Source organism: Solanum tuberosum, unplaced genomic scaffold (genome assembly GCF_000226075.1).
Source record: "Solanum tuberosum cultivar DM 1-3 516 R44 unplaced genomic scaffold, SolTub_3.0 scf00283, whole genome shotgun sequence".
In the NCBI taxonomy this organism is placed as follows: Eukaryota; Viridiplantae; Streptophyta; class Magnoliopsida; order Solanales; family Solanaceae; genus Solanum; species Solanum tuberosum.
This window is the reverse complement of record NW_006239207.1, coordinates 392,734-404,959: the sequence shown is the minus strand read 5'-3', so window position 1 is coordinate 404,959 and position 12,226 is coordinate 392,734. Positions and strand designations below refer to the sequence as shown.

Below are 12,226 nucleotides of genomic sequence, written 5' to 3'. Positions count from 1 at the left end.
TTTTTATATTTAAAAATTACGTAAAAATACTATAAATCATGATAATTGACAACATAAAATATTTCAAAAATGTTGTATGTGGGTAGTCTTATTATGCCTTAAATAGCGTCAAAGAAAGTACAAGTTTGTGATAAAAAAACTTATTCCTTTATCCACGCAAACAATCGCTTCAAAAACTCGATTATTAGCTCCAAAATATACCATTTATATTATTGGGCCCGTGCATAGCACGGGCAACATTATCTAGTGTATATATAAAATAGTAAATTACAAAATTTAAACATGTGAATCAATTTTTGTATTTGAAAATGTGAAAATCATGGTATGAAATTCCAAATTAAGCTTTTTAGAGAATTTAAGATTTCAAAAATGACATATTCAAATGTTGATTCCATCTCAAAAATTTTAAATCATGAGAAGAAATCGAATATCCAAACGCCTACCAAGTTTATATAAATATTTCATGGAATGTTATATCTTTTAACAAAATTAAATGACCAAAATTTGTTAGATCGACACTTAGAGGACTATTTTTGTCATTTTCCCTAATCTATCATTGAATTTTATTTCCAACAAAAAATTGGCCCAAATTAGAACATGCATAATTATTAGTCTCATATGACTTTAAATTGACTACGATGTTGTTTTCTTATGTGAGTAGGAATAGGCTTTTTCCTATAATACCAAATTTATTATTATAGCATCAACATTTTTTTATTAGGGACTTTAAATTTGAATTAGCATTATAAAATACAATATTACGTTTGTTAGAAAGTTTTAATTAAATTATCTAAAGTCAAATTTTATTCTGGAACTTAAGTATATATGCCTACGTAAAAAAAAGTATTGAATTTATAAAATATTTTATTATTTATAATAGCGAGGAGTCATTTAGATTAATAACATATTAACTATGTATTTTCAATATAGTATCTTGCATATTATTGTAAAAACATTATTCTCATTTGTAGAATATTTGAATTATTTAGTTAAAAATTCTAAAATATTTTTATTAAAAAGTATATAATTTTTTTCTAAAATGTAAATTTTTTACTCTTTTAAAAAAAAATCTTTAATAGTATCGAAAATAATATGAAATTATAAAAACTTTTAAGGACTTAAAAGGCAAATGTCATCAAGCCACCCATGTGGAAATTTTTTAACGCAAATTCAAATTTAGTCCATTCATATAAATATGGAATATCGAATGAAAAAACGAAAAAGTAATGAATTCTATATTGAGGTGCAATTACTTAAATACCCTGAACTGCCTTATCGTGTTAGGGATGACAGCAGAAATTACAAGAAAAATAACGTGGCCAATTAATAGGAGAATCAAACAGCCAATTAGCAGTTAACCGTAAAATTTCCACTTTTCCATTGAAACCTCTCTACAATTATCCCTTTGCTTTTTCCTTCTTTGATCTATCTATCGTCTGATCAACCTCTAATTGGTTAGTTTTTCATTTTATAATCGGACCCAATTCATCAAAGTTTCAAATATAATGTTTAATTTTGTGAATTAGGTAATGTGTAGCTATTTCTTGTTATTCTTGTTTTAAGCATGCATAGGCTATGGCAGGAAGCAATAATTTGTGGGGTTTCTTGTTGATTTTTAGTTTGATGATTATTGATCGCCATTTTGGTATCTGGGTTTTGTTTTTTTTGTCTAAAAGATTGTTTTTTTTTTTGGTTTTTGTGATTTGTGTAGGTGTTTTCCACTGAGCATTTTTGTGCCTTTTATGTTTAAAGGCGACAATCGAGGAAGAAGTTGATATTTGGATGATAAAAAGGTGAGGCTTCGATTTTGCTGTATGTTTTCCTTTTCTCATCCATGAATTGCATAAGATTGTGTATCAGTTATATATGTTACGTTGACCTTAACAATACTGGAAGATTATGTTTTTTTATGTGTCTTGCTTGGGTGTATGCCTGTATAATTTGGTTTTCCTTTTATGGTGTTTGGGCAATAATCAACTCAATTGGAGTGTTTTGATTTATGTGTCTTGCTTGGGTGTATGCATCCTGTCACTAAGTTGGTTTGAGAGAGATGATTAGATAGGACATGACGCAGTTTCAGCTTACTGAGGACATGATAGGAGAGTGTGGAGGACATGGATTATGATAGAAGGTTGGTAGGTAACAGTGCGTTGTCTTGTTGTCCGTTCATATTAGTAGTCGTAGTATTGCTCCTGTAGTTTCTTGTTCTTCGATTTCTGTTACTGTTTGTTGATTTCTTGTATCTCAATTATTGTTTTGTTTTGTTGTAGTTTTGATTTTGTTTCCATATGTTGTTTCGTGTACTTTCGTTACTTCTTTCCTTGGACTGCATTGGACTGTTTTTCTTGAGGCAACGATCTATCGGAAACAACCTCTCTATCTCTTTGGTAGGGTAAGGTTTGAGTACACTCTACCCTCCCCAGTTTGTTTAGTATTGTTGTTGTTGTTGTCATGTAATTTCTGGGTAGTGTTTTTTCATGAGCAACAAACATTTTTGATTGAAAACTGTGTAATTTGTCTTGCCCACTTCTCTGGTAACCAAACATGACATAATTTAATCTCAAGGTCCTAATGAAGGTTGGTGTTGTTTTAAAAAAAATCACAACTGAAATCAAGATTTTATTTGGTGTGTTTCCGACTTGAAAAATTTCCATCCGGGTCTGTCAGTCTCACTGCCCTGCCTGAATATCTACCACAAGAATGTGAATCTCTCTATCTTCAGTGATATGGCGTTTAAGCTCTCTGACAGAACTGAGATCCTACTTGATTTGTGGGATACGTGAAGTTTAGGTGAAGACTTAATAATTTGGTTTGGCATCTTGAGATATACCCTTCATGACTAGTGAATTCGCCAATGATCAGTTAAGGTGATTCTGAATGCAGAAAGAAGAGCTCGCTAAGTCTCCCCACACCATATTTATCTGGTTCATTATATTCACCACACGTAACTACTATAGGAAAAACATTCATGAGTTTTGTGGTTTTATTTTTCATTAGTGTTTTTATTGAGGTGATGATATGTGTTACCCGAGCTCAATTTTTCTGAATCAAAGATGTAATTCCTAAAGATCTTGAATAAGAACTGCTAAGTTCTAGGTTCAATATTGAACTTCACTTATTGGGATGAACATGGAGAAAGATATTGAAACAAGCATCCATTGATCTAGATGTCCATTTACAAACAAAATGATTATCAGCTGGCCATCTATCAAGTTTATGCAATTTCTTAGTCAATGATGTTATTAGGATGCAGTATGTATTATAGCTTGTTCTCCTCCAAGCAGGCATCACCCCACAACATTGTAACCACGAAGAGAGGCTAAAGGAGCATGTCACACGGTAATCGCATAATTGATATGGAAGCAGATCAGCAAGGTCAAGAGTTTTTTCATTCAGCACCTTGCATGTTTTATGGGAGCATAGCGACTTTACCACAGCCTACTGTTCATGCAGTAGTACCAGCTCCCGTAAATGCTGGTAATATATATTTGCACCATGTATCAGACCATCAAGAGGGTACCTTAACATATGGCTTGACACAGTTCAATGGGATTCAACATCAGCATCCTGCCAGCAATCCTGACCTAGCTATTTCTGCTTCATCAAATCATTATAATCCTTACATGGCTGTTCCATCCGCTTCTGGAGATTTCCCTATTCCAGTAAATCATGGGCCACATGATCGGCTTCATACAAGTTCTCACAACATCCTTGGAATGAATTCAGATTATGGAAGGAACAATCATTACATGGACGATGTCAGAGGCTCATTTAAGAGAAAGAATGCTGAAGGAATTCCTGCAAATCTTCAATATCATCATGCTTTGGCAGGTTCCAGTTCTTCTGTTGCTCCAATGATTGCAAGGGCACATGAATCTGATGTTTCAATGGATGCTGCATCATTTACACCACCAGATTATGGAGGCAATTCATCATCATACATTGAAGATGGAGCACTGAGAAGTATGAGTAACAGATCTGGTGCTAGTGGTCCAGAAAATATCGCACGACATAACCACAATCATTTATTTCAAGGGAACTATATAAGTCAGACCCATCAGTTGCCTGGCAATCCTTGGTTGGATCTGCAGTTCAACAGCAATGGTAGTGAGACTCAACCTTGGGCCTGGAATCAGGCTGCTCCTTTACCCTATGTACCTGGTAATTTATGTTCATTTTTTAATTGAAATTTAGGGATCTATTTTCTCTAGGTTTGCTGATCTTCTCCTTGTTTAACTTTTTCTGAAAGTCTTTTGTTTTAAGATTTGTTTTCTTACCAGCTGAACAATGAATCTTTCAGCTTCCTTTTGCCCGCTTATTTTAAATGGAAAAATCCACAGAAAACATGTCTTATTTTCCTTTTGCCTTGACTACCATTTTGTTAATTTATCTTGTATTGACAAATGACTTGAATATGTGCCCCCCTTAGTTCTATATCTCCAGTGAATCCCCCTCCCCTTCTTCAAATCTTCAAGTGATGACATTTAACTTCAGGAACTGATTGCAGCTGCTTGCTTTTCTTTATTACACTAGGTGGCATTGGGGGATGTGTAGATGCTGGAAACATGGGCTTGCGAGGTTATCATATGACATCCAGCAATGGAGGTTTGACTAGTTTTCTGCATCCACCCATTCCTCAAGGGCACCCAGGACTTCATCACCTGCCACCTAATATTCAAGGAATGAGAGGCCAGCCTATCACCTTCCCTCCGCAAATGACAGCATCATCCTCACACAGACACCTACCAAATAATTCGTCCAATATCACCACTAACCTAATGCAAGGCGTTGTAGAGGCAGGCCCCAGATATATGCCCTCCCTACCAAATGGCTTTGGGTTGTATAGACCTCATCGAAGGGCTATCGTGCTTGAAAGAAATACTAGACATCAGAACCTTCCTAACATGAGAGTTCTGCCAGAAGATGTAAACTTTTCTCTGTTTGACCATATCTCGTTACTTCCTTTGTCATCATTGTTGTCTAATTGATGCATTTGTTTGATGTTAATAGAATTGAATGCTAATGGGTTTATCTCTTCATGGTTGTTATATGTAGGGAGTGGCAATGCTGGATGTTTCGGGCTACAATGAAGTTAACAATCCCATTGATCAGCACAGAGATATGCGTTTAGACGTAGATCACATGTCCTACGAGGTGAGCAATAGGTTTCTTGATTATATTATTGTCTGATGGTTAATCAGTACTTGCGAAGTCTCTATTTTGTTTGTATGTTATTTACTAGTTCGGAGTTATTGTCTGCTCTGCAATTAATTTGCATGACATCTAATAATAAAATTTCTTCAACTTTAAAATTCTATTCCAGGAGCTTCTTGCACTGGGGGAGCAGATTGGCAATGTAACAACTGGATTGTCAGATGAAATAATCGTTAACCGTTTGAAAACAAGATCATTTTCGCCCCCCGTTATTCCTTGCACCCTGGAAACTGCTGCATGTTTGGATCACGAAGCTGATTTCTGTGTCATATGCCAGGTATTAACACTAACTTATACTTTGAGTAGGATTAGGTTTGCCTGTGACTTTTGCAGGGATCACTCCGGGGATGGCTCTACTTTAGTCTCCTTTTCTCCCGTCCATTTTTATTTTAGGTGCTGATTAAGTACACTAACCAAAACAAATCAGATGGGTGTAAGCTCTTGCTCAAACAATCGCATTAGTAGGTTTTAGTCTGTTACTTCTTCTGTTTCAGTTTGTTTGCCTTTTCTTTTTAGTCCGTTTATAAAAGAATGCCTCTTCCCTTTTTTGATAATTCTTTAATTCTAACTTTCCACATGACATATTTAAGACCACAAGATTAAAGGGCATTTTGGTACATTTTACATATCTTTAGTTTAAGACCACAAGTTTCAAAAGTCTTCTTTATTTTCTTAAACTCCGTGTCAAGTCAAAACCAAACAAATAAATTGAAACGAAGGAGTGTTAAACTTCATCCAAATAAACTTCCTAGGAAATGTTCTTATATCTCTTAATTTATGTTCTTATATCTACTAGTTATTCTTGTTTTCAGTATCTTTGATGAAGATATTTCTGTTTTAACTCTCTGATAATCGTCAATCTCTTCTATTCACACTTTTCTTTCTCGAAAATTGTTTTTTTCTCTCTTATTGTGGTTAAAGAAATTTCTTTTGATGCTTCATATAATAAGTCAAGTTTGGGAGACAATGTATTAAGCAGAAATATGAAGTTGGCACAATTGTCCCCTTATAATTCTTTCATTCTTCCTCCTAATAAAGAATTTGATAATTTTACAAATCATTCCACTTGGAAAACTTTTGCATTTGGAATTGATTTCTTTTTCTTTTCCTATATTTGTTGCAACTCTAGAAGTGACGGTATAAAATGTTATGGAGAAATAATAGGTTGACATCTAAGTATAAGAGCCATGCGTTCTCTTGGGTGGTGGTATGAATCTATTTAAGCAATAGCATAGCGTAGTCTGTCAGCTGAATTATTGACTAACAGTTTACTATTGCATTGTTTCGAAATAAACTGAGGAGGATGCTTTGGACTCCTTCCTCAATCTTTATAAGCTTAACTATCATCACAGTAGGATGCCGTCAATTATTTTTGGATTTCCACCAGGCAAAGTATTGCCTCGGCTACTAAGATGTTTCTGTCCATCTTCTTTTTTTCTGTTCACATAGAATGCTGTCTATCGTAATTTATGTTGTCTGGATTTGTAATGCATGATTATTTTCCAATTATGCGCCGTTAATGCTTTACTGTGCTTTCCTATGGAGCTACATTTCCTTGTTTTCTTTCTTTTAGTTATCCTTACATCTCTGATGGCTTGCAATGTATATTTTGCCTTCAATTTCAGACTGATTACAACAAGCAAGAAACTATCGGAACTCTTGATTGCGGGCATGAATATCACGCGGAGTGCGTAAAGAAGTGGTTGGTTGTGAAGAACACTTGCCCTATCTGCAAATCCACCGGATTGTCGGTAGAAAGAAAAGATTTGTGAATACAGGGAGTTGGTTGGTTGGTTGGTGGATGAATAATTATAAGAGTGGGACATTTTGTTCTCTTGTTAAATATTTGTTCTCTAACAAGAGGAGACCTGTATAATTATATATATATTTTGTATATACTTTGGCTAGATGTTAGCATATAACTTGGTGACCTTAATTTGTCACCTGAATTTGTACAGACCTCTTAATTTTGTTGGAACCTGTGCATGTATTGTGAATTTTGTATAGACATCTGAAATTATCTTGTTCTACCGCGCATGATTACTGTATTCTTTCTGGATTAATGTGCCATCTTTGTTCTGCAGATGGTATAACTAGTTAGTGATATTTTCTGAAGCACACAGTACATTAATGTGCTCTTTAACTTGACATCAGTTAGTATGTGTGTCCTCCAACTTTGGTTGTGCATAAGAAGGTACGAGTATTATAAAGTAGACACATGTGTCTTACACAGATTGTGTGAGATGCACACATTCTAAATGTCAAATCACATGAGATTTGTCATATAGGACGTAAGTGTCTACTTTTTCAATTTTATGATAGCGTTTAAGTGTCTATTTTTTGCACACAAAAAATTGAAGGATATAGATATAAGATGATGTTAAGTTAAAGGGCATGTTTATGTATTTTATCTTTTTATAGTGTGGAGCATGCTTATCACTGTTGGTATAGTACCACTACTTGGGAAAATATTTAGGTGTTTACACCAAACTAAGCAAATTTACTCTTAAGAGTTACAAAGTAAAGTGATGATATATAATTATGTACACATAATATGTCCTTTAATTCGATCTTAATTCAGATTTATGCTCTTCAAACTTAAACTTTTATAAAATTAAACAAATAAACACACATTCTAAACAAATCCTACATGACAATTTGAGTCTTACGTGTATTATACCATGTAAGACTCATGTGTCTACTTGTTCAACTTTGTACAAGTTTAAGTATCTACTTGTGCAGACCCAAAGTTTGAGAGCATAAATGTAAAATGAGGCCAAGTTAAATGACATATTTATGTATTATGCCTTCAAAAAACTTAAAGAAGACTCGTGTAAAAGTGAAATTAAAGAGGTTTCATAGAAAAGAAAAGAATTTTTTTAAAAAAAATAGACTTAAAAGTAAAGTAAAACAAACAAATTAAAACACAAAGCGCATAAGATAAAATGGCAACTAATTAACAATCCTAAGAGACATTATTCTTCAGAAAAAACCCAAAACCACTTGCTCTTCTACATGTCAAACATAATAACAACTAAGCTACAGTTTCAAACAAGTTGCGACGATTATATATAAATCATGTTTCTCCATTAAACTCATCTCATGCCATAAACATACCAAATAAAAATATAATGTAAAAGTATATAAATAATAGTAAAAATCTTTTCAAAGAGTCAAAAGACTAGCAAAATAGGGTACAAACTAAAGGTAAGTTAATGAAACAATACAGAGGTGGAATATTTCCTAAGATATTCAAAACTGAGAATAATCAATGCGACTATAGGAGAAGCCATTTGAAAGCTTAACTTCACTGATTTCTTGATTTTTTTAGCTTAGACAGAGCAGCAACCAACTTTTTTCACAGCTGAAACATCATCCTTGCCAACATTTATAGTCTGCCCCTTTGGCAATGTAGTAGGATCATCCCCAACTTCGAGTGCTTTCCGACAGACCACCCTGTATATCTCGGTCAATACTTCTGTAAACGCATTCTCAACATTCAAGGATTCAAGTGCTGAAGTTTCCATATAGAAGGTACTTTCTCTTTCAGCAAAGGCCTTGGCATCCTCTGTTGAAACAGCACGCAAGTGACGTAAGTCGGCCTTGTTCCCAACGAGCATTATGACTATATTTTGGTCGGTATGGTCTCGAAGTTCTTTTAACCATCTCTCAACATTTTCAAATGTGACATGTCGGGTGATATCGTACACAACCAATGCACCGACAGCCCCTCTGTAGTATGCACTTGTAATTGCACGGTACCTATTGTCCGACATGGGAAATGGAAGTTTTAATTAGTCTCCACATCTAATAAGGTGCCAATCTTACCGTGACAAAGGAGAACCAAAAAGATTTCAAACCAAAGATTTAACAGAGCTCAAACATAAGTTCCACACTTGAAATAAAAAATCAAACCCGAAAATGAACTTATCAGGAATTAGGCTAGCTGGCAGAAGAAAGTCGCAGGTTAAGCAATAAAACGGCAAAGGAGGAAAGCAAGACATATAAAACTAACCAACGAGAACCAGAACAGAAGAACTACAAGGATAAACACCCATTCTCTTTCTCTTAGGATGGCAGTTAACTATTTCGAGTACATGAGCGAAGCACATCTTTCATCCATGTATACACATCTATACTCTAGCGTCTAGTCCGAAATTTGCAACAGAACCACCACTTAAAATGGCATTATAAGGAGATTATTTCTGACACCTAAGCTGATGAAGTAGATAACAGTCAAATGTCGTGATTAATTAAGTGTGCGACAACTAATTAATGGAAAATAGTACCCATTCTTTAAAAATGTCGTGATTAATTCAGTGCATGACATTTTCCTTTCTCTTTTTGATAAGTAATACTCCCTCCGTTTCACAAAGAATGACCTGGTTTGACTTGGCACGGAGTTTAAGTAAATTAAGAAGACTTTTGAATCTTGTGGTCCTAAATTAAAGTTATGTCAAATGTACAAAATTGCCCTTAATCTTGTGGTCTTAAACATGCCACATGGAAAGCAAAAAGTAAAATGTTACCAAAAAAGGAAAGAGGTCATTCTTTTTTAAACTGACTAAAAAGGAAAGGAGGTCATTCTTTGTGAAACGGAGGGAGTAGTACCTATTCTTTAAAAAAGCCTCTAGTCTCACCTGAAAAAGAAAGTTTTCTAGCAAAAGTCAATTAGTACTTGAATGAAGTGATGTTAGCTAGGAGATAATTAATAGACTAGTACTACCATACATGCACAAGTCCAACTTTTCTAGCTAACTTGCTATAAATATATCATTGCCAACATGCCAAATTTTGGTCCTTTTTATTATAAGCAAGGAATCCACGAGGGCTAGTGGCGCACCGCTTGGAACTCAGTGGATAATGGATCCACCTCTCTACCCTTTTCCAATTGAATACAGTGTACTACGCTTTTGACTGCAGTAGGCTTTGAACCTTTGACCTGCTCCTAACCCACACATAATGCACTGCCTTCTTACCACTAGCCAAAGCCTAGGGACCACATTTGCTCCACTCCTTAGTTATCCGTTTCTTTCCTTTTCTTTAATTATATCATACCCATATTTGAAGCCTTAAAACTCACAGATTTATGAATGATCGGGAATGCCCAACAACTCAATTTATCCGGTAAACTACTAGGGGCTCATGTAGCCCATGCCGGATTAATCATATTATGGGCCGGGGCAATGAACCATCACACCTATGGAAGTTTAACGTGCAGATGTCATTTGTTTTCACCTCTAATTTACAACTTCCGAAGAAAACAAGAAGAAATCACCTTTTAGAATAAGTTAGAAGTAAATTGAGGTCTACCAGTGACAACTTGATCCATAAAATTACACTTGCTTAGACACTAATGGGAGGCATTGACCCATAGGAAAAATCCATCACTGCTAAGTGTTGTACTTGCTAGCTAACAATCGAAAGCATCTCTACAATACCAAGCAAGACAGAGCAATCCTATCCTTCACATCCTCCTTATATATACAAAAACAAAAACATACCGAATGTAATCCCACTCATGGAGTCTTGGGGAAGGTATGATGTTCACAAACCTTATCCCTACCTTTGTGAGGTAGAGAGACACGTAAGAGATAGATATATACACACAAAAACAAAGTACCACAACAACAACCACCACCACCACCACAACAACATTCCAAGTGTAATCCCACAAAAGTGCGGTCTGAGCGGATAAAATGTACACACACCTTACCACTACTTTGAAGTAGAGAGTCTGTTTCCGATATACCCCCAGCTCACAAAAACAAAGTACCACACAGACACAAAATCTAGATGGCAACATAACATACTAAGTAACACGACGCCTTCTAGCTTTTACATATCTGTAACTGAATTAGGGAACTTCATCCCTTAGCTATGAAGCAACCAATCCTTTTCAAATCTTGCCAAAAAATCAAAACTTTTTTTTGGGGGCAAGTTTATTAACTCATTAATTATCAGATTCTAGCAAAAATTGAAACAAATCCCACTTTAGAAAGTTAAATTAGCAACTTATACACAAGTTTCAAGAGTATGGGATTGCCAGATCAAACAAAATTCAATCCAATTAGCTCAAAATGTAGAAGTAAAGAGAAAAAAAACACCTTTCTTGTCCAGCAGTATCCCAAATCTGGGCCTTGACGATCTTATCATCTACCTTAATGCTACGGGTAGCGAATTCAACGCCAATAGTAGACTTTGATTCAAGATTGAACTCGTTTCTGGAGAATCGAGAAAGGAGATTGGATTTTCCGACACCAGAATCTCCAATTAGCACCAACTTGAACAGATAATCGTAATCATCCTCAGCTCTATATCCACCTGCCATCTGCGATTAATTCAACAAATTAACTATTTGGTTTACTTAAGGGGATAGTTGAGAGCTCTAAGAAAAAAAGGTTGTTGCTGCTACTACTGCTAAAGAGAGGTTGGTGGCAATAAAGGGTTCATTTGACGAAGACGAGGCAATGATAAAATCTGCGTAGATTCTGTTATCTTACATTTCTGAAATTTACCCTGTTATGTTGTTCAAGGGTGGAGCTACCTCATGGTTATTTTTACTGACGAATTATACTATTTATATTTTGAGTAGTATAATTTTTAACGTACATAGTAGATATCGAACCCGTCTCAATTAGCTCGTATGTCTATTTCTCTGAATATTGAATATTGGTGAAAATTCTGACTCCGCCACTGTTATTGTTGTTGTGAAGTCCAGTGGAGTTCAAGAAAGCTTTTACAGCAGTGAAAATGGGAGATGATGGTCACATATGAGTCTTGACACTTGGTGGATTTGGTTAATACTCAAAATGTTTTTTTTTGGGAAATAAATGGGGATTTTATTTATTTTTTAATATATTTAATAAGTAAGTAAAAAGGTATAATCTCAAAAATAATTATATGTAATTTGGAGTAGTGCATTAAAGTCACATAGGCACATACACAAATAGCAAAATAAGTTTTGAGCACATGCAGTAGCAAATCAAGAATTAGCACAACTTTTCTTTTT

At 34.9% G+C, this 12,226-nt stretch overlaps 2 protein-coding genes across 5 annotated transcripts; one reads left to right on the top strand and one right to left on the bottom strand.

The window, feature by feature from the left end:
• The first annotated feature begins 1,310 nt into the window (after window positions 1-1,310).
• LOC102580795 (probable E3 ubiquitin-protein ligase HIP1) lies at window positions 1,311-7,251 on the top strand. Of its 4 annotated transcripts, none has more exons than XM_006358897.2 (7): window positions 1,311-1,454; window positions 1,712-1,793; window positions 3,285-4,161; window positions 4,534-4,925; window positions 5,056-5,154; window positions 5,324-5,491; window positions 6,840-7,251. In XM_006358897.2, exons 3-7 carry the CDS (start codon window positions 3,330-3,332, stop codon window positions 6,984-6,986), a joined length of 1,638 nt encoding a protein of 545 aa, XP_006358959.1. In that variant the 5' UTR covers window positions 1,311-1,454; window positions 1,712-1,793; window positions 3,285-3,329; the 3' UTR covers window positions 6,987-7,251. The 4 variants fall into 4 exon arrangements, with proteins under 4 accessions (XP_006358959.1, XP_015169683.1, XP_015169682.1 ...); XM_015314197.1 differs by having other exon boundaries at window positions 3,247-4,161; XM_015314196.1 differs by having other exon boundaries at window positions 1,712-1,812.
• A 1,052-nt stretch (window positions 7,252-8,303) lies between these two features.
• Window positions 8,304-11,769, bottom strand: LOC102580452 (ras-related protein Rab11B). Its single transcript, XM_006358896.1, has 2 exons — window positions 11,322-11,769; window positions 8,304-8,976 (listed from the first exon to the last, which is right to left on the bottom strand). The coding sequence occupies exons 1-2, from the start codon at window positions 11,543-11,545 to the stop codon at window positions 8,547-8,549; spliced, it is 654 nt and encodes a 217-aa protein (XP_006358958.1). The 5' UTR covers window positions 11,546-11,769; the 3' UTR covers window positions 8,304-8,546.
• Window positions 11,770-12,226: the final 457 nt, after the last annotated feature.